The 22,743-nt window shown below is 39.5% G+C and overlaps 1 protein-coding gene across 4 annotated transcripts in view; it reads left to right on the top strand.

Moving 5' to 3' along the window:
• The first annotated feature begins 1,075 nt into the window (after positions 1–1,075).
• Positions 1,076–22,743, top strand: part of DENND6A (DENN domain containing 6A) — a 30,022-nt gene continuing 8,354 nt past the window's right edge. For 3 of the 4 annotated variants that reach the window (XR_003993884.1, XM_030502363.1, XM_030502362.1), the window contains exons 1-12: positions 7,637–7,856; positions 10,321–10,359; positions 10,458–10,500; positions 14,151–14,263; positions 15,224–15,304; positions 15,681–15,786; positions 16,973–17,052; positions 18,538–18,600; positions 19,287–19,342; positions 19,684–19,806; positions 19,974–20,069; positions 21,662–21,756. Coding sequence is in view for 3 of the 4 variants with exons in the window: in XM_030502363.1 (XP_030358223.1) it covers positions 7,674–7,856; positions 10,321–10,359; positions 10,458–10,500; positions 14,151–14,263; positions 15,224–15,304; positions 15,681–15,786; positions 16,973–17,052; positions 18,538–18,600; positions 19,287–19,342; positions 19,684–19,806; positions 19,974–20,069; positions 21,662–21,756 (1,078 nt within the window). In the remaining variant the exon portion in view is untranslated. Of the gene's footprint in view, positions 5,832–7,636; positions 7,857–10,320; positions 10,360–10,457; positions 10,501–14,150; positions 14,264–15,223; positions 15,305–15,680; positions 15,787–16,972; positions 17,053–18,537; positions 18,601–19,286; positions 19,343–19,683; positions 19,807–19,973; positions 20,070–21,661; positions 21,757–22,743 lie in introns of those variants that run through there. The other variant, XM_030502364.1, reaches the window with a different exon arrangement.

Here is a 22,743-nt window from a genome sequence, read left to right as displayed (position 1 = left end):
GGTGGGAGCGGGGGCAGGTCTCTGAGGTGAGTGAGCCCCCGGCGCCGGGCGCATCTCTTTTCCCTCTCCTGTTCTCCTCAGCGCTGCTCTGGAGGGTGAAAGGGAGGGAAGGAGTGAGCGGGGCTCGGCTGCTCTGAAGGAGAGGAGCCCTGGGGAGAAACTGGGGTGACACGTTATGAGCAGAGTTCTCATGAGGGAGCGCCAAGCATCCCCGACATCCTCCTGCTTTCCCCGTGGTCTTCTCGTCGTTTTATGACCCCAGGTTGAAAATCTTGGAAGCCGCAGTGTCATTCGATGTGTGTTGGGAAGGGAGGAAGGAACGCTGGACGCGTTTTGCTGTCTCTAGTTGCCTGGTTGGCAGCTGGAGCGAGGGGTACCCTTGGCGTGGTGGCAGCAGGCACAAGGCCAGGTGACGGGACCGCGGTGGGGTCACAGGGTTTTCTTTAGGAAGGTCCAGAAGCATCATCCAAGGGCACGTTTATTCCCGTTTTCTAGAAGCCAAGGAAAGGCTGTTACTTTTTCAAGGTCATATGGTAGGGTAGTGCCAAACAGGTCCCTCCGGTGTGAATTCATTTTTATGTCTGTCACTCACTATAAAGCAAACAAGTGGAGATTGTTTGATATTAGATAGATGCTGGAGTTGTGCCAGCGCTATAATTACCCTGTGACAAGGTGTCAGGATTAGGGATATGGGAGGGTTCTCTGATGCCAGAAAGGCCAGGCAGCTGTGGAGAAGTAGAGCTGGTCCAGGCAGTTTAGCCAGCAAAAATGATAGAAATACGCAACAATCGAGGCAAGGCAGTGCCGTGTATGAGAGAAAGCGTGATTGCTGTTTTAATAGTTACAGTACAGTAAAAATTTTAGGGCTGTCTTTGGGATTTTTTTATTTTTGACTGCCCTGTGATTGGGGGCGGGGTGTCATTTCAGCCTAGTTTTTTTGTTTTCTTCCAATGATCCAACGAGAAAGAAGCAAAACCAGGCTGTAGCATCTGTTTTTTGGGGAAAAAAATTAATAAATCCTAGCAGAGAGGCAAGTCTGATTGAGAAGAAAAGAAAGACTAACAGGTGGAAGCTTTAGGATTGTGTGTCCATAGTTTTCAATTCCCCTGACAGGAGGAAAAAAAAGCAAACCAAAAATACCTGGCACACCATTTCATGGCTTTCATCAGCTTGTTTATGATATTATGCTATTGTAACAAATATATTCCTAATTTACTAATATTTTAAAATGGAAATTCAGTAAGGTTATTGCTGAGAGCACACAAGGTGCCATAAGTAGTCAAAAGATAGAAGGAAAGGTCTAAAAAGAGGATGTGGAAAAAGCATCAATTTAACTCTATCGGGAGTTGGATTTGAGGGAAAGACTTGCAAAAGTAAAAATAATTGAGCATATTTTGGACTTGCAAAGGAACAAAGGGTACTGCAGGTGTTGAGATGAAAATAATGGTTTTGAGAGTGTTTTTTATATTATTTTTGTGCATGTCCAATGGAAAAGGGAGTCTGAAAGTCATAAGATGAAGAACAATTACCATCTTTAAGGCCTAAGAGAATCAAGTAAAACAGATAAATTGAGTAGTGATATCTTTTTCTGACGTTCTCTGTGTTTATAATTTTTAGATGTCAAGATTCAAATACATTTCATAATGTGTTGTCTGCACAGTATCTTTCTGAAGTCTTTCTGCAGCCAGTAGAATGAACTAATACTCTAAAGTGTCTGTGTCCTTTAAACTGTAAGCCACTGCCATATTACAGTATCCTGAACCCTTCTCCATCCCCTGGAGAAATCCCACTTTGACAGCCTCTGGGGGGAAGTGATGGTATGTGCCAGCTGCCTTTCTAATACTATTCGGCGCTGCCAAGTGGCTCGTGTAACAACAGCACTACCTACTTTTCAGCGAGGTCATTAATTTGAGCCTTCCTTTTCTGCATGAGTGCCACCTTTCCGAGAAGGTGTATGGGTTTAGTTCTCTCTAACTTTGTTACTCCTATTTCAAATTTCCTCATGAGTTCAAAAGTTATCAGGGATGGACTCATAGGCTAAGTTAAAAATACAGAAAATGGTTGCATTCTGAAATGAGGATACAGTTCTTGTATGGGTGTTTCATGAGGTATTTGGTGCTTACCAGAGAGTACCCATCCTAGAACTGTGGAGAGCAACTGTGGAGGATGTAGAGTTCAGTGTAACGTGCTGTACTGTGCTCAGCAGGAGTAAGGAGGAGGTGCGAGCTCATGCTTCATTTCTGCAAAGTGCTGTTTGCCACACAACCAAAGGAGGCAGTGAGCTTTGGCAGCCATGTTAGGTAAGGGCAGCAAGATGCCACTGAGGTGGCCATCCTTCTTCCGGGCGGGAAGTCCGTAAGGTTTTTATGATAGCCATGATAGCTGAGGGCAGAAACAGCCCTCTCTATAGCCATCTTGGATAAGGGAAATGGAAGGGAGGTGACTGTCACGTTTGTCCCCTAAAGAGCTGGTATCTATTTCAGAGTGGTGAAATGCAGCAGAGATAGTTTATGTGAATACCTGCTAAACATCTAGATTTGGGTTGAGTGTGTCAAAGTGAAGGACAGATTCTTTGTCTTAATGACTTAAGGAAAAAATCATGTATTTTGCTGAAGGAAGCCCAGAAGCCTGTTATGGATTGCAAGTTAACTGTAAATGACTAGAGAAGAAAAACAGCGTCATTACAGGCAACTCGGTGCCAAATTTCTGAGTATTGTACAATGATGACCTAAAAGGCTACCAGAATATTAATATACCTCAGATTAAGATTGTCAGTGGAGAGGTGTAGTGAACCAGTTGCTTAGTGGGAGATGCTGACTCGAGAGGTTGTTGCATTTGGAATGAATGAGGCATGCTGTATAGCAAAAGTTCAGTTGCTAGTATAAAAATTAAGATGCAAACTGATAAGGAAAACAGGTAAGGAATGAACAGGTAAGGAGAAAGTTGGTGCTGCAGTTTTCTACTGAGTTTTCATCCCTGAAACTCATTCATCAGTAATTTACTAAGTAAGTTTTGCATTGGTTTTCCATAATACAACAAATTGTATGTATAATTGCACATTTTTAAGCCACACCAAATTTTAAAATATGACAATCTATTAAAGGCATTTACTGCTACATAGAGCAATGTGGAAACATATAGCAAAGTTTGAACTGTTATTTACACCCTAATGTATCCTTTGCAAAACAAACTTGTCTTGGAAATACCTTTTGAAACATTCAGAATCAAGCGGAACTGTCAAAAAGTAAGGAACCATTTCAGAGCAATAGGTTTCTTTTCCTACACCTATAGATGTGTCAATTTGAGTGTTAACACTATAAAAAAGCAGCTCACAGCAATGACTTTGTGTCCACTCAAGGGCTGGGGGGAGGACTGGCTGCCCCACGTGTCGGACTAGCTCAGACCAGTTTATTGATCGTCATCATTTATTATCACCATTTGGTGATCTATATTTGTGTTTGAAACGCAGTGACTGAAAATGGAATCACCTGTTTCTTAAGTAGGAAAAATGGTCTCACAAAGTAAGTTAAACAAGGAGTGGCAAGATGATTGTGACATTGTGATGATTCTACAATGTGTTGAAATATTTGGGTCGCAATTCTTGATAAAATTCACGCTATTCTGTGCCTGCATGGTAGTGCTGGGCAGTCACAGGAGTAAATGATGTAGCTGCAGTGTATGTCAAGACAGCAACAATTCCACTTGAATTTTTGGATACCTGTTTGGTTTAGGAGCTGCTGAATACATACACATGCTACAAATGGTTTCTCAAGCAGCGTGTTTCTGTCCATGTTGGTGTATCACAAGAAGTAAATGGACCAAGACTGTGTCCTCAGAATTGCTGGAAAATAACATCAGGTATTCGGTAATAGATTATTTGCTGGTTTAATGATAGCATTGGAAAAGAGCCAAATTACCCTGGATTAATAAAGACAAATAACATGAAGACTGTAATACACCGAAGAACTGATTTCCACTTCAGGTTTAACTATGAACTTTGTTACACAGTGTTTGAACCAGTGCATGTTAATCACTTCATAAAAGATTCCGTGCAGATACAGCCATTGGTATGTATGTGCCTGACCACTCCAATGGCAATGATCACTGATTATAAACTCACCAACCCCCTCCTTAAAACTCATCAGGACTTTACTCCTCACTACTCTTGTTGGAAAACTTCATTCAAAACCTTATTACTCCAGTGACTAGAAAAATTATTTTAATTATCAGCTGATTTATTGAAGGGTGATTATGCTTTTTTAATTGTAGCACTATCCTTGCTCTTTAGTTTCAGGCTTATTTTCTGTTCCTGATCTTTTAACTCTGACTATGTAAAGAACAATTGCATTATCTTTCAGCATTAAAGAATAAGCAATTCAGCTGTTTTGATCATCTCTTGTTAGTAGATTCTCCATTTATCTCATTTTCCTTCAGACCCTTCCCTGCTCCTATTTCTAGTTTGCTTTAAGCTTATTAAAAGAGATTTGTACCCAGTATACAAATGAGTATCTTATGAGTGACATAACAAACTATTATATTAATGTAATATACATAGTGAGCATATGTTGAACATGCTATTTAATTTACATTACATTAAATACATACTTATGTTTATGCAATTATAAAAAATATAGGTATACTCTATATATCCTATCTATATATATCATTGTATAGTATGTTGAGAATATATTTATATGGTATATAAATAAGTATAATGTAACTTGCATACTATTAATGCAGTATTATGCTAATGTATAACTAATTTTGCATGCAATGTTTCTTCATTTCTGGTGAAATCAGGTGAGTTGTGTATCTGGCATTTTCACTGCTTTATCATTTTAGTAGAACATGTAACCAGCTCTTAGTTGCTTTTCTATTCGTACAAAGTTGACTTTTTGAAATGTTTGATGTTTTCTGTAGCTATTTGAAAAATAAGAAGTTTTAAAAGTAAGTATGACATTTCTGGGTTTTGTTTGTTTGCTTTAAATAAAGTTAGTTATTAGACCAGATCTGATGTTCAAATACAAATGAAGTACTGCTTTAAACTGAAATCTCAAGGTGGGGGGTGGAGAAGGGAGGGTGAGATGGGCAGATGTTTATCCAGTTCTTTGGTGTTCCTCAATGAATGTGAGCAGCCTGCACACACTTCTGTTGGCCCTCCCTACCAAAGCCGATGGACACTGGCCAACAGCAGCCAGCACAGCATTTGTTGCTACCTGATAGAGGACATCCTGCTGAGAGAGGCAGATGGAGCAGTAGAGATAACAGCTGTCGGAGAAAGATAGAGGGTGAAAGAAAGCAAGATGGGTTCAAATGCTGAACAGTTTCGGATCTTTAGAATCCAGCTGCCCCACAGAGGCCTATACTCATTTTTATTCCAGCAATGGACATCACAGCGTCACAGGGCATGCTTTTTCTGGAAAATGCTCTTGTCCAAACCCTGATGAATATTTCTATGAACAGACTGCTGGTTTTTTGCAAAATCGGAGTTCATAGAGCCTTGTACGGGCAAATTCCATATGCAGTGCCCTACTATTTCATGAGACTCTTAACCATCTGTAGCACAGCATACTCAGGTAATAGATTCCTAACTTTGAAGTTTGTATTTTGTCCTGCACTGATGTGCTCCTGGAAGGAGAAAGCAGTCTCCATTGTTCTAAACATTGCAATACCTAAAATACATGCATAATTTTTTTACTCTTTTCTTAAGCAGCTGACATCCTTTCTCAACTGAAGATCATCGTATTGTACCAAAACAAAGATGTATTTGGAATGGCTAGATGAAAATCCTCCTGAACGGATGTTTCCACCGTAGTTGGGAGTATCTCCAGGTGAGAATCCTCTCATTTTCACTGACTTCTTTCTCAAAGGTCCTGTCTCTGTTCTCTTTTTCCTGCCAAGAGATTATTTCTAAGCGGAAATAATCAAGTGGAATTAAGTTATTGGCTATTGTTTAAGAAAATGAGCAGAGAATATCAGTCTTGCAAAGTACGTTATTCTTACTGTACTTCTGTGTATTTATACTTTTTATTCACAGGAAAACTTAAAAATAGAGGCCAGCAAAAACCAGAATGGCTAAAATTTTGTTCTGCTCATGTTAGCAAGAAGGTAAACAAGGCAAAGTATAAAACTCTAAGCAAGGGAAGGTGTGTAAGAAGCTGTGAGATGGCGTCTTTTCTTAAACGCAGTGATAAAAGCTTTTGGCCAGGCCCTGTTTCAGCTCTTAAATAGAAACAGAAAATGAAACACCCCTGCAGAGTCATTGCTCTGGGTTAAACCTGAGGAAGTTAAGCCTCAGCCCTCTCTTACTCTAGATAGTAACTTTTACAGAACTCTGGAGTTAACTGTTGGCAATGTTCATGACTCTTCTGTGGCATCATGGTAGAACACCTGAAGCAAGTAAAGGCAGCAGGAACCTCCTGGTTCAGCCGCTCCCATTGCACTCTGCAGAGCTCTGCCCACACCTTGGTTTATATCTGAAATTCCCTTGGCCGCTAATGATTTATGATAACTGAAGGCTGCTCTATCTTAAACTATTACAGTGATAATGTTGTGTATTATAATTTTGTCTGAGCTGTATGTTTGTTCCTTTGTCTAGGAAATTACTGTAATGATCAAAGGGTACTTTAATTTCGAGCAGTTTGGCTTTGATAGATAAACAAATGTTGTTAATGGGTCTTAGTGCATCTAAGGAGTTGTAAATATTCTATTATGTATGTACAGGATACAAAACCAAGATACCACACCTTGGTCTGGGTATTTGAACTTCTGTTGGCAAAAAAAGGACACACAGTAATTCAGGCAGCCAGCCTGTCTGCACCTCCTGTGGTTGCAGCAGTTCTAGTAGCAGTCAGCCGGGAGTCTAGGGTGAGTAACTGAGTAACAGGAGTTGCAGGTTCAGAGCTGGGGTATGGGTGTGATTTTTCTTTGTTTGTTTAATAAAGTAGCTATTTAGCTCTTTCAACTCCATAACTTGTTTCCTACTGAAATATAAATGGGACATGGGCTGTGCTGAAAGAGTATGTGAAAGCTCTTTCATTATTCAATAAGGAGCTCGTCTCTTGGCGAAGGCGCCGAGGTCGGTTCCAGGACATGCCGACGGTTTTGCTTTATTACCCGAGTCCCCGCGCAGGATGCGGTTGTGCGTCCGTCCGCCTGCGGGCGTTTCCGGCTGCCTCCTGCGGGATGCTCCGCGTTGCCAAGGGCACGATGCACCGCGGCAGTTCAGTACCTGGCGGCAGCGCCGCTCCCGTGCGGGCGCTGCTCACGGGCATGAGAGGCGGGGAAGGGAGATTTCCTGCCCGCGGCCCGTTGCCCGCCGAGGCCCCCGCGCCGTGGGTCGGGCCCGGCGGCGGTGGGTGACGCTGTGCGGGGCGAGGCCGCTCCGACGTCCCTCGCGAGCGGTCCCGCGCCTGTTTATGGCTCAAGAGCGTTGCAGGAGCGAGCTGTTCCCCTGCGGGCCGCGGGGGGGCGCTCTGCCGCTACCACCACCCCCCCCGTCCCGCAGCAATGGTTCGGGCTCTGCGCGCCCCCTTTCTCCCGGTGCCCGCGTGGTCTCTCCCGCTGCAGGAGGCTCCGGTCCCCGGGGCAGCGCGGAGGGGGTGGTGCGCCGGGAGTCACGTGGCCGCCCGCGGCGGGGCCGGGCCTGCAGCCGGCGCGGCGCCGGTAGCGCCATGTCGCTCCGGGAGCGCAGCCCGGGCCGGGCCGCCGAGGACGGGGAGGATGCGGCGGGGGCGCTGGCAGAGCCGGACGGTTCGGAACGGTGCCTGTCGCTGCTGCCCTGGGACCGCTTCTCGGCCTGGCTGCACTGTGTGTGTGTGGTGGGCTTCGACCTGGAGCTGGGCCAGGCCGTGGAGGTACGTGAGGCGGCGGGGTCCCGCCGGGATCGGGCGCTGCCTCCGGGCGGGTGTTGCCGAGCAGCGGGGGAGGCTCGGCGGTGTTCTGAGGGAAGCGGGGTTGTGCAAAACCCCGAGTGGCGGCCGCGGGGAGGTCCGGCCCGGCGGGGAACCGGGACTGGCTGCACGGGGCGCCTGGCGGGCCGGGTGAGACACAGCCCGGGGCTGGAGGTGCCGGCCGCGGTGCCGCGGTGTCACCTCTGTGTATAGCGATAGCACTGATTTCCGTGGCATCTAGATGTTGAAGAGTTTAAGGTAGTGCAATAATAACAGTGCGAACACAAGTAGTCTTCATAATAGTCTCCCCCGGATCGCTGAGGTCTTCAAATAAATTCTCTAATGTTTGAAGCATTTTCCTTGCACCGTTACGGGATGTCCGACTGTGACACTGCCACAGGCTGCAGGTGCTGAACTCCTGCTGCTCTTTGCCATTTTGTGCAACAGGCAAACATCTGTGACATTGCTTACGGAAACGCGCTGGGGAACTGATTAGGCTGCAAAACAAACTGGAAAGGAGAATTTTCATTGGGACCAATTTCACATCCTGTTTCACTCTATTCCCTAGATGACTGTGCAGCAAACAATTGGTGGGCAGGGAAAAATGTCCTTTTCTTCCTTTCTTTTTCATTGTTGTTAAAGTGGTGCTAGCGTAACTGTATGGCAGACTGGCCTAAAATTCAACCAAGCTAGCTATTACAATATTTAAAATACATAATTGAGATGCATTGTTGGCTGCAAGAGAAATGCAAATAAAAACCAAGCCTACTGTACTAATTATTCACGTTATATTCACTCGGTGTTATAAGGTGGTGTTGGGAACAAAGACAAGCATTTCTTTATAACCTGTGGCTTGAGCGGGTAACATGCTCGGTGCGTGAAGGAAGCAGTGAATAGCCTCTGTCCTGTCTGCAGACAACTCTTGTTAACAGTTCTCATTAATTTTAATTGAATGGATACACAAAATGAAACTTAAAATGTCTATATAATTAAGGGCTGATTTTTTTCAGTTACGTTGCTACAGGAAGAGTAGATTTAGTTTCACTTGGAATTCTGGGAAGATACACCAGCTAGTGAGGAAAAGGAGTATGAATTCAAGTCTGGCCTGTACTTGAGTAATCTGGCAATGTGCAGCTCATCATTGTTCACCTGCTGGAAGAGTTACATTTGAGTGTACTGCTTGGTGTATGATAGCATGGCAGTATGTTAAGAGATTAAAAAAGATGATGGGTTTACTAAATGCAGTGTGCAGGTGTTCCACTTGTATGCCTACTTTTAGCTGTAGTTATAATAATAGCATGGTGTATGGGTAGACATCATTGGATCAAAGTCTGAGGGGAAAATAAATGAATTGGAGACTTAATGGCCAGGGGACAGAAAGCCTGCTTAGTCAGAGGCCAGCCAGGGGAAGTACTGCTTGTTTTCTGTAGGGTAGGACAGCGTTATGTTATCAGGAGATACATTTGCTTACGTTTGTCAAACGAGATTAATTAGGTAACTGAATGTTAGCGGTGTGGTAATATGAGGACTCTAGAGGAAGTCAGTGTTCTTGCATTGAACTTCTGTTCTTTGAGAAGTTCCCATCTGTGGAAGCACCGAAACCTTCTTTGAAATATAATCTTTGAATTTATGTGGAATTTCCTTTGCTTACAAGTTAGCCGCCTATTCCAGTAGTTCTGGGGGATTTTGGGAGGAACTTTTAAGATGAAATTTAAATATTTCAGGTTTGTCCTCTTTTCTGTATGTTCTTTTTTCACTTACTTGCATAATCACTGATTTTGTACATCCAGATTTTTTTTCAAATGATGGTACTTCCGCATCTTGCATTGTGTTGCACTGTTTTTGATTTCTGTGTTGTAATACTATATTAAATAAATTTACTTTTTTCTTTTTGCGAGTACAAAAGCTATGGCTTTTTGAGTGGATTCCTTCAGCTTTCACAATGTACAGCTCTTATTTGGGGCATGTGTTCACCCTCCAAGAGTTAGTGTTAGTATAGAGAGTGTTTAGTAATTGAATTTTGGTTACTCCCACCTAACTATCCATTGAAACAGATTTTGGGCAATAATGTGTTGTTGGTGTTCTGTGAAATTATCTGCTGCATTTTATATATACAAGTTTAATCTAAAGGATAACATCTTGCTTTTTTTTGAGACCTGTTGCACCAAAAATCTCAGTACTCTGAATTCTTTAATGTATCTCTGTGGTCTCCGACTGGCATCCAAAACACCTTGTAAAGGTAGGTGATCAAGTTAGCTTAAAAATATAGGAAATACAAGAACAGAGACATAGTATTAACAGCTTACCACTGAAAATAGCCTAGGGCTAGCCAGGTATTGGAGTATTTTATCACGAAAGTGTTTAACAGAAGCTTACTGCTTGTACCCGGTTTATTTACAAATAAAATACTACTTTTTTTTTCCTGTAGGTAATATATCCTCCACATTCAAAACTCACAGATAAAGAGGTAAGTCATGGTTTCTTTCTATATAAATACATATAATTTGTTTTTAGTTTAACGATTTCAGGAAATATAACAGCTCTTTTCTTTTCTCCACCCTTTAGAAAACCAATATTTGCTATTTGTCTTTTCCAGATTCTAATTCAGGTAAGTGCTTCCTTCACTCTTTGGTCATCTGTTGTTGGACTAAGCTATGTTAAGAAAAGATAGAATTTGACAGTGTAGACTCATGGTTTTAGATCAAATACTTATATGAATATCTTAATGCTCCAGTACAGAAAGGTTGCAAATAAGGTTAAATATAAAACTGTACCTGTACTCAGTAAGGTCTAAGAATTCTTTTTTCTTCTATGTAAGTGAAATGTTGGGAATGTGAATGTATAAGACCTTCCAGAGGACACACATGCAGACATTTCAGAATGCTTTGCAGGTAAAGAATGAACATCTTGAATTTGCTTTTAAACAAAGTAATGGTATTGTCATTGCAGAGAGGAGTGTAGGCACAGAATTGGAAGGGTTTAATAAAACAAATGGAAGGGATATGGATGCCCCTGCTCATAAAGGAGTAATATGTTTTCTAAACTCATAACAGTGAAACTTTTAAATTCAAAGACATTTAGAAAGAACAGTTGTGAAGGGAGAAGCTAGGCTACATCTTCTCTCTTCTTGATCCTTCTGTTGCTGTGTGTGGTCCAGCTTGCGAAATTCTTCTTTAATCTAAACTACTACTGTTCTGTTGCCAAAGAGAGATTGGAGGCCTGTGGCTGATGACTTGGACCACCTGCAAAAAGAAGTACAGAAACTTCCTTTTGCATGTTTTTCTTTACAAAAATCAAAACCTGTAGTAACAGACTTGTCCATATAACTGCTTTTACTCTGCTTTCAGTTGTTCTGCAGCATAACAACTCTGATACGGGGTGATGCAAATGTGTGCTTTCAGTGTGCCTGTGAGCGCTTCCTTACAGAGTATCTTGGCTACTTTTTTCCTTTGTCTCAATGTCATTATAATTGAGATGTTTTCTCTGTTCTTTATATCCTGTATGTAAACAGAAGAAGACCTTCTTTCTATTATTGAGAGAGAAGATGAATTAACTGTATCTTCTTATTACTCTTGTTGTTAATGGTGTTAAATCTGTCCAACCTTCAATGGGTGTGTTGAAGGTACAAATCAATGCATTAGGAACAAAGGCTGATTTTTAACATTTTTGGTGGGGTTGTTTGTGGTGTGGGGTTTTGTTTGGTTTTTGTTTGTTCTGGTTTTGTTTGGGTTTTTTATTTTGTTGGTTTGGTTTTTTTTTCCTCTCAGTAAGAGTGGTAGTGAGGTTATTTTAGACAGAATAGATACACGTAAAGAGTGTTTACTTTCAGCAGGAAAAAAAATCCCCCGTTTTGCTTTTTATAACTTCCCTACTAAGAACCTGCAGGTTATTGATTGCTCTTGGTAGGCTGAAGCTTGAAATGTTGTAGAGGGATTACCTGTGCATTCTAAAAATTAGCTGGGAGTGTGTGCTGTTATAATTTAGTTGTTCATTTTAGGCTGTACCATTAAAAGGAAAGCTTTGTGTAGTACAGCAGGGAAGGAAGTTACAGCTTGCAGCTAGATCTGAGGTCCAGCTCTCCCGGCTGTTCATGGCTCAAAAGATTAATTCAACTTCTTTTATTTTTTCTTTTACAACTACAAATGGGTCTCATTCTGTCGTTCAGGGATTTGCAGCGGCTGTGAATCGAGGGGGGAAAATGGATTTAACCCATCATGACACTAGATTGTGACACCTCTTGTATTTTTTAAGCTAAGTTTTCTATTACAGTTATCTTTAAAATAATGATTTTTGCCTTTTCTGCATAGTTAGTTGAAGAAAATAGACGTTTACCAGTCTTCTCAAATTCTACATATCAGAAGAGCATGTTAAATAAGAAGCCATCATATGCTGAATGGTATTTCAATATATTAATGATTAAGGGTAGTTTACCTTCAGGTTTTCTGTGCATAGCTTATTATAATAACTTTTTTTTTTTTTTTTGCTTTGGAGGGAACCACTTATGAAAACTTGCAGCAAATATTTAGTGCTGTGTTACTGGCAAGTGCTGTGTTTTTTCTTGTTACAATTGGGTCCATATTGATAAGTGGTTGCTTTAGTTCCCTGTTTGAATTGGGTGGTTATCTCACCACACGTGGTTTTCTACTTTTGTTTTGCCTTGTTTCATTGTGGGTTTCCTCCCGCTGCAGCTTCAAGGCCTTCTTAGACTTAGACCTCAATGTGCTGAACATGTTAGTATTCATGCACACTGCAGCCAGCGAACGTGACTGTGGGTTTAGGTTGTCTCTGGGTGCTGCAGCAGTATGTATGTGACTGAAAGAGGAGAAGAAATTGAGCTTCGAAGTCTGTAGAATATTGCCTGGAGAATGGAGCTCTGCCTTTTACTGTTCAGTCAGTTAGCACTGGCTGATGTAAGACCGGACAGCTGTGAAGAGTTGAAATGCTCCTTAGTAACTTCATTTTCTTCCTGGAGGTCTTTGCAAATTATGTCCAAAAGCTGTAAGAGCAGAGTGCTCATGAAGCATTTAAATGCAACATGGAGAAGCTAGTGTCATTTGCCAGCTGGAAACTTGCTCCTGTTAACAGTAGCTATAAGTTTAATAGTAGATTGGGTTTTAGTCATGAGCATTTACATTGTTACAGTGAAGACGGTCTGCTTGTCATAGGTTGGCAATGCTCAGGAGATTGTCTTTCTGTTGATTGTGTTCCTGTTAATAACACTGCATTCCAAAGGGACTTTTTGTTACAGGTTTACTAGAATGAGTAACGTATCTGTGTTCTTCAGATTCTAGCAGTCCACCTCATCGCTATTCCCATGAACAGCACATTCTGTTCAGCTTATATAGCTTCTACTTGAACTGAAGTCTCTTTGAAGTTTCTTCTCTTTTAACAGGAGACAACATTTGTAATGGAGAGAGAGAGAACAGCCATGAGAGTATGAGTGATACAAGTTCTGATACTGCAGGTCTCATGTGCCACCTGGAGAAAATTTCTTTGATATGTGATACAAACTTAGCCCAAATTTAGCTCAGACTGCAAATAGTCAATATACTTAGTTACATTTTTCTTTCAGAAATTGATTTTGATATAAATGAAGGGAAACTCCACTCCGTAGGAGTATTACTGGGAAGTAGTACTCAGTTTCACTCAGTTCTCTGCAGTTAGTTTTGCAACTTTCAAAAATAGTGAGTCTTACACCTGCACATCATAATCAGCATAATACACTCTTATGGTGTGACTCCATAATATGAACTGTTTGGTGTCAAAATAGGCTAAGTTCAGTAATTAAACAGAGAAGTGATGTGTGGTTAAGATGATCAGGACTACACAGGCAGATCAGTAAAATGTGTAATGACTGTAGGAGGTTTTCAAGGCCGGGTTGGACGGGGCTTGGAGCAGCCTGGTCTAGTGGAAAGTGTCCCTGCCATGAACTGGGTGAGCTTTAAGGTCCCTTCCAACCCAAACCAGTCCGGGATTCTGTGACAGCCATTGGCAGGGCTGTTTAAGGACATGACAGTCTAATAAACTCACTGTGACGCAGGCTGACTTTTTTTTTCCTTGTTGAATATAGGATATTTATTGTTTCCAAAGATGCCAAATTGTTCACGTATAGAATATAAACACAGAAATGGTCACAATAGCAGTACAAGATAAATGAACCAAAACTATTGTACCTCTTTGGCTGTAAGCAAGTCCTCATGTTAAAGAAGGCTCTAACTCAGAATACTGTACTTGTTGTTTATCTCTTCCCCTATGTAGGTTGTCTTGGGGACACACAGTTTTGTTTTAGATTTCGACGGTCTCCTGGAAGGAAAGTCTCATTCTGTTGTTTTCTGGACCAATTGGATAGAGATCTACCAGTTTACTTAAAGGTTGGAAATAAGGAAAAATGAAGTTAATTACTTTTGGATACTGTTAATTTATGGGTCTTCACACTTAAATTTAATGCTTGCAAAACAGAATCTCTGAACTGGATTTCCTGAAAGACAAAGCTCAGCAAATGTTTTTTGTAGCATGTCATTATCATAACAATTAACTAAAAATTAGTTCTGTTACCTATTCTGTAAGTTTTATTACTATGGGGTTTGGATTGCAAGGAGTTAAATTGAAGACCAGACCGATTTGGTTACTGACTAGACACCCGAAATCTGAAGAGCTTTATAACTTTAGGGGAAAAAAAACCCCAAGGAAATTGAGATGTCTTTCTCTGTTTCCACCCTTCATTTTTTGAAGATGGAGCATTTACTTAGAAGAGGTAATGGCCTAAAAGTTGTTCTCCTCATGGAATATTCTCCTTATGGAATATTGAGGCCTTTAACTGTGCTAGTTGGAGTCTGATTCTGGTTATGTGGCAAATACTTAAATTCCTGTTTGTCGGAAGGATGAAGCTGATATTTTATCTTTGAAATGTGAGACCATGCTGCTTTAATATTGCAAAAGTCTTTTATAAAAAACTAATACATTGAAAGACTACTTTTTACCTTTTCAGATCAGGGCTTTAAGGTTTTAACTGCTAAAATCGTTTTAGTGCTACTTTGCGAAATTATGACTTGATTTATTCCTCAGGAAATTATTTCTATTTTTGCTTTCATGTTCTGTCAGGAGACTGTAGATACAAAAATAGTAAAGCCAGAAAGCTCAGCTGTTTGCACATGCTGGTGTTTTCTCTTTGAAGTACTTATTAAAAAAAATAATGCCAATAAACAGAGTAATCTTTCTAGTTTAGTGTATCTAATCAACTTTGGAGCTTGCAGGGAAATAAGCTTTTAGAAAGCATATAGAGTGCTACACAAAGAAGGTTGTTGTATTGAATTCTTTCCTTTCTTTTGCAGAAAGATCCAGCTTATTACTATGGCTATGTTTATTTCAGACAAGTTCGAGACAAATCATTAAAAAGAGGCTATTTCCAGAAGGTAATTTAAATTCTTAAATTAGGAAAATGTTAATTCAGAAATTAGTTATTTTTCAGTGACCTCAGAGGAGCAGAAAGAATATCTTGCTCTTAACTAAATTCATTGTTGGTTTATAGTAAATTGGCTCAGTGCTACATCAGCTATGCTACTTTCCAGCTGCACTGTCAGAACAGAGTTGTGGTGGTTGTTTAAAAACAAAAAGTTGGGAACTTTGGGGAGTTGTTTGTTTGCAGCTGCCGTAGTCACATGTGAGCTTGACTTGCATGTATGAGAAGAATCACACTTGACGTTTTCTGAGGATAACCAGTAGAACTGCACTAGAACTGAGTGGAAACTTAAGTTACAGTTATATTTGTGTTCTATTACTCTATTCCAGTCGCTGGTCCTCATCAGCAAGCTGCCTTACGTCCATCTCTTCCGCACCATGCTTAAGCAAATAGCTCCAGAGTACTTTGAAAAAAGTGAAGCTTTCCTGGAAGCAGGTACTGGTACTATTCTGTTGTTCTGGAAGAGCTCTTAGAATATCACATACTTCTTTTAGAAAGATACCAAACACCACTTTCACATTCTAGTTTGTGTTTCTGTCTTCTTGCAGGGTAGAGGGTTGAAACTTTAGCAATCTGGCTTGATTTCTAGATCATTGAACAGAGCTAATCTAATTTTGGATCCTCCATGGGAGAGTTGAAGCTCCCCCCTAAAAGACACCTAGGGTTTTGTGGTTTGTTTCAGGACCACTGTTCAGCACAAGTAGCTGATGGCAATCCTTAGTTTGCACTCTTCAAAATTGAGTCCTTTTAGGTGTTCTGACAGCCTTTAAGCAAGTGTACAAATGTCATCTTGCGTGGGGGTTTTTTGTGTGATTTGTTTTTTTGGTTGGTTGGTTTTGGTTTTGGTTTCCTTTGGCTTTTTTTCTTTGAGCAAAGGGAAGAAGCAGCAGAGCAGCACTGGTAACAGCTGCCTCAGCCTTACTGTAGAACTTTAGGAGCCAGAGAGGGCCAGATGGGAAAGTGATTTGCTCTTTGCCTAGAAGTGTCTAGTCCTTGTGCTGTGTCTGCCCTACGTAACATTCGTGTCTCTGTGCTTTCACCAAGTGGCAATTTGTGGAAACCATTCTTGATGAAGGAATAGTATTTTTTTAATGACCTGTAGAGAAACAGGGGGTTTTGACAGATTGTATTATGAACAAAATAAGCTCTGCAAAAACTACTAGTATTAGTACTGATATTCATAATTATTTACAACAGAATGCTGAAAAACTTTCTAGCCAAGCTAGAAAGGCAGCTTTTTTTCTTAACTACTTGTGTTTATCTGTTCTACAGTGGCTAATGTGCATAAACGTGCATTTTCTTTTCCAAGTTTCTTAATATGTACTTGAATGATTTCTCATAAAACATTTCTTCAACTAATGGCAAGTCTAGTTGTTACCAAAAAATGGAAGACAAGAGGGTACTGTTTTCTCGAAGTGAAAAACTCTATAGTCCTAACCAAATAATACATTAAGAATGTCAAAAAGGCTGTAAAACTACTTTAGAGTTTAGAGTGCTCAAGTGGTAAGTAGCAGTTTTGTGGGCTATCAGCACTAACTGAAAATTGCCATGTACACAGAGGTGACTACAGTATCATGAGCATATATAAACTTGTTTTAAATTATACTTTATTTTCTTTAAGTTTGTAGTGATGTTGATCGTTGGCCACCACCAATTCCAGGGAAAATACTGCATTTGCCTGTTATGGGTATTATAATGAAGGTAAGTACTCCACTTATTTTACTCTGAGGGTGTTTTCCCCTCCATTTACTGTGTAGGTACTCACCATATTCTGCCTTGTTTTCAGCATCTCCTACTTCAGAATAGGAATAGATGTGTGCTCGACTCAGAGTGAAGGTCTGGGAGATCTTGATTAGGTTCCTCAATTGGGGGAAGAGAGGAGGATCTTTGGTGCATAGGTTAACATGTCATTTTTGTAGATATTAAAAAGCAATGTTTCAATACAGCTACTAATTGCAGTGTCTATATTATCCTTTGGGAATTCTAGGAGACTTTAATGCTAATTATGTTTGCCAAATCAAATGTTAAGTAACACTTCAAAATACTGAGAATTAAGTTCCAATCAAACAAATTAAATATATTGATGAAAATCATGCTTGTTCCCAAAGTTTGACAAGAAAATTATTTTTTTGGCCCCCACACCAGAAATTAATTTTTTGGTCTGTTGATAATTTTCAATGAAAATGAAATATGTTTGAAGAAAGCTATTAAAGGTGTATTAAAGTGCGTGGGGAGGAACTGTAGAAGTTAAATGGTGCTTAGGAACTGGGCCTCTGGCAGCCATAGCATCTTTGTATGAAATGCAATTAAATGGATTTGATGGATCCAGAGGTTATAGTCGGAAGTACATTCTTAGTAGATACTCCTTAGTTTATGGCTAGATGCATGTGCATTGCCAGGGAGAGGAAGGAGAAGTTTCTGAAGCTGTTCTGAAAGCACAGATTTAATAAAGCAGTGCTCTGGGTGCTGGGTGATAATGGTGAGTGTCAGATATGTCTTGTTAGAGTACTGCCTGCATTTCTCTTGCCTGTAATTATCCATGGGAGTTGAAATTGCATTCCTAAGCTGAGTAAAGCCATAATTACTGTCTTCAGTGATATTGCCCCTGGTTTTTCACAGTCTGGGCAGTCACTTTTAATTGTTGAGTATAAATTGCATCCATTTGTGCACACCAGTTTCCAGTGTGATTAAATTTGTTGCAATCACGACTTTTAGATGCAGACTGAGGTCAGCAAAATGTATTTATGTTGTTCAGTCTGTTTGGATTCTGCCTTATACCCACCAGGATGTCTGATTTTAAGAGAGGAATTTTTCTAAATGTAATTCTGTACCACCTTAAAACCCCACAACCTGATTTCAGATCATTCTCTCCAACATTTAAATGTACTTTTATTGAAATTAGTTGAGACTAATGTTATCAAGTCTTTTTTAACTGAGGTACAATTTTTATGTTCTAATATTCAACTGGCAATGCAGTACTACATAGTGTTGCATATTGATTTCTGTAGCGATGATCTGAAGTCTTCAGCTATGTATTCACTATTATGTGGTTGTTCTATAGAGATAATCAACCATCATACTGTAGTATATCATCTTTAAATGTTGCATCTTGTCTGTAAGTCAGCATTTTAAGTCTCTGCTGAATTTGATGCAAGGGAAAAAAAAATCTTTCTTTTTCTTTCCTAGTTGCGAATTCCAACATACCGTGACAAGCCTGGAACAACGCCGGTAGTGCAGAACATGCACCAGGTAGAGATTAGATACTTCTGTTGTATATAACCCCAAGTCAGAGCTAAATATCTGCCTTCGTTCTTTTAGGTTAAACTTGTTCATAAAAGATTGATAGCAAATCCTCATATACTTTGATAATAATGAAATCCACAGTCTTTGAAACTTTTGAGTGGAGGAGTCTAGAGTTGGATTCTTCATAGAAAAGGTATTCTATCCCAGTTACCCCGAGTACTATAGAAAAGGGATGTGCAGCTCCTGGAAGAGGATAGTTGGCAAACAAAATTACTAAACTTAAACATCCTTTTAATGGGTGAAACTATACTAAACTGGTTTGGGTTTGGTTTGGGTTTTTTTTTTCTGAGGATGAAAATTGAGTTAAAAATTTTTAGTCATAGAAGGTGGATATAAACCAAATCTGTCTGTGCTTTCACGTGCTGTGTGACTCTTGTTTAAAACAGCCTAAGTATTTTCAATCTTTTCTGGCCTGCAAGTCACATGCCTATAGATGGTGTGTGTGTGTTGGGGGTAATCTTTCTGTTAGCACACACAAAGAGTTACTTGTGGAGATGATGTAGTGTATACTTCAGTAGTAAATAATCAGGGTATATACCATCTACTGTCTGTAAGCATTTAAGGGAAACTATTTCATTTAATACCTAGGAATTCTGATGACTAAAAAAACCAAGCATTGCGATGTCTTTTAGGCAGATGCTCAGATCTCCATGGCTTTACCAACTGTTCATGAAGTAGATCTTTTCAGGTAGGAGTTTGGACTGATTTATTTCTAGTTGTGAATTCCCACAAGTCAAAAATGTGTGATGGTTCCATAACATGTATCTTGTAGCTTGCAAGCTAACATTTATCAGTATTGTTTAATATTCTTTTTCTGTAAAGCTGGCTAAAAATCAGTTCAGACAACATGTGGGCTGAAATAGCAATAAATAAGCAAGTTAATTAAATGTTCCATTTTACAAGAGTATTTCGTATTTTTCAAATGACTGTTAAATACTACTGCAGACTTCCTTTTTATCCAGTTCTTAATCAAATATGTATATCTTCTGGTTTTGTTAAGTGTATTAAAATACCTCAATCTGGTTTTAGGTGTTTCTGTCCAGTGTTCTTTCACATCCAGATGCTTTGGGAACTAGTACTGCTGGGAGAACCACTTGTTGTGATGGCACCATCCCCATCAGAGTCTTCAGAAACCGTGTTGGCACTTGTTAGGTAAATGTCATGGAGCTTCCTAACTAACGACCAAGCCATTGTACATTGCAGCTGAGTGCAACATTTGATCTGTATATAACAAAGCATTACAAATTTTAGATTTGCTTGTGTCTCCCATGAGGTTCTGCACTGTACACATACAAGCTTATCCTTTTTCTACCTTGCAGTTGTATTTCACCATTAAAGTACTGCAGTGATTTCAGGCCGTACTTCACCATCCATGACAGTGAATTCAAAGAATATACAACTCGCACACAAGCCCCGTAAGTAAATCAAATTTTGTTGTGAAGGTGTTGCTCAAAGCTACTCATAACTTTGTTTTAAGATATTGCTTAACTATTCTGAATTTCTGTCATTAGAGAATTATACTCCTTATAAATAAGGCTTACCTTTATATAGCGCAATAAGTAGCTGGTTTTTAAGTTTTTCACTCCAGTTAGATAGCCTAAAAAAGTTATGAAACAATGTCATAATTAAACCACGTTTGAGTTTCATAGGATATTTGTGTACAGAATAAGTTTGGCTTTTCCATAAGGGTTTGTCTGTGCTATGCCAGGTTCCTTGTAGCTCCTTGGGAAATTGTTCCATAATTGTTTGTAGTTTTAAGCAATTACTAAACAAAATGACTTCTAGAATTCAACATCCATACAGCTGTTCTGTAAAGTTAATCCAATCAGTGTCGTAGTTTTGACAATAATTGAAAAAGCAAATATATTTGCACTAAATTTATAAGAAAATGTTGTAAATCATTCAGAAATTAAGATTGGTTTTTAAGAGCATAAGTCTACAAAAACATTTCTGTTGAAACTGCTTTGACACACTTCCTTCCTCCCCACCACCCCCCTTAACTGTAGCCTTTATTTTGAGAGTGCACACCTCCAATATTTCTTATTGTATGTTATTTAAATGCACTTTGAGTTGGGAATGGAGAGCATGTGTTAGATTCACTGATCCCTATACATTTTTTCTAATGTCTGAATAGGCAGTGGTGGTGGTCGTGCTTTTTGTTTGTTTCATGGTTTGGGGTTTTTTTTTCCTGTTTTTCCTCTAAGCAAAAATATTGCCAGAGATACAGCAGTGGAAAAACATACAAACACAGGCGCTGTGTTTCTGATTGTATTCCATGGGAATGGTTATGCAGTATGTAATTTAGCTTCTAAAAATACTTGCAGGAAGAATTTGGTTGAATTGTAGTAACCCATGTTTAAAAATTGCATCTGTTTCTCTGTAGCAGAATACCAAGGTTGTTCAGTATGTACGTTAAGATTTGAAACAAAGCCAGAATTGCTCTGGCTTTCTTACAGAAAACAAGAGAAAAAGGAAAGATTGCAAATGGGCTTTGAATGCAATGGCTCTGAGAAGGATCCAGATGATGCAGATTCTGTGTATTTTATTATCTTTAGTGAGAGGGGAGCAATTTGACAGAGCTCCACTAAAGTCTCATGCATGCAGCAGTCACACTGACATGTGCATTAAAGTACTGGGAGTTTGTGGTAATCTAACCTTGAAAAGCAGCAATTTGGCTTTCAAATATGGGTCAGATTCCTGCTCATTTAAAAAAAAAGTCAGACAATACTTTGTTCTCATGATTGCAAGTGGGAAGAATTTAGCCAAGAGTAAGCAGATGTCATCACTTTTATTCTCCTCTACCATTTGGACTTTATGATACCTCGGTCTTGCTATCTTCTTAAAGTTAAAAACTGACAAACATACTGTGCTTTTACATGCAACTTCAAATGTAACTCCAACACAAAAGGAAAATAATTTCAAGTTAAGAATTAAAGTTGGCCTTTTGTTATTTGTTAAGACATATTTTAAATATGTCATATTTTAAATATTGTCATTATTTTTCTAGACCATCTGTCATTCTAGGGGTGACAAATCCTTTTTTTGCTAAAACGCTTCAGCACTGGCCTCACATTATCCGAATTGGAGATCTTAAACTTCCAGGTAGAGTACAATATCTTCTACAATTCTGTGTGACAAGATGTAACTGTGTGCTTATTCATTTACAGACACATGGAATTCAATTCATTTAGCTTAATACGAATGGAATCCTCATGGTTGTAAATCTGTCAAGTGAAATTAGGCTCTTCAGTACTGTATGTCTTGTATTGCCAAATCTAGTATATTAAATGCAAAAGGTGATAATACTCATTAGTAATAATGTTTCACCTTTCACACAATCCTGGTTTTGAATTTCTACCAATAAGGTATTAAAATGAGAAATACAATTTATTACTGACGCTAATTTTAGGGTGAAAAGAATGTAATAAATTAGTCACAGGAAGTGCACGGAAAGTAAGACCCATGTGAATGCTGAGTTTGAATGCTACAGTACTATAAAAGATTGTTTGTTTGACAGTGTTTTGATAATATAATTCTCATCTGGCAGCGTTCCAGTAATTACTGAATTGTTCAAGTTGGATGATTTCCTTACGTGATTGAGGAGAATTTTAATGTGATCTTTGGATGACATGTCAATTGCTCGCCTGTAATAACATACTGCAGTACTCTTAATTGCTGTATGAAATTCCTAAATGTAGCTGTTTGTTCTGACAGTGGGAATGCATAAATACCCAGTTGGGATAATACACCATAAAATTGATTTTTCTAAAATAAGTTACATTCCATTCCTGAATACACCAAATGAATTAAGATTTTGCTTTACTTTAAAATATCATACCTGTTCATGCTTCAGAATAGCTGTGGGATTTGGGAAGGAGTTACCTAGCTGTTGCATAGTTAAGTTTTGGAAAAGAGAATCTTAAACTGTTAAACCTCTGCAAAGGCATATACACAGGTTGCTTTCAAATTTGAGATACAGATTTGCATGGAATTCTAAAGGTTTGGTGCAGCTGTGTGAAATACTTACCCAGGAAGTTCTAGAGATGTATCTGCCTGACCTGCCTTTAAGAATTTAAATTTCATTTCTTC

Source organism: Strigops habroptila, chromosome 11 (assembly GCF_004027225.2).
Source record: "Strigops habroptila isolate Jane chromosome 11, bStrHab1.2.pri, whole genome shotgun sequence".
Lineage (NCBI taxonomy): Eukaryota > Metazoa > Chordata > Aves > Psittaciformes > Psittacidae > Strigops > Strigops habroptila.
This window is presented reverse-complemented; position numbering and strand designations above follow the sequence as displayed.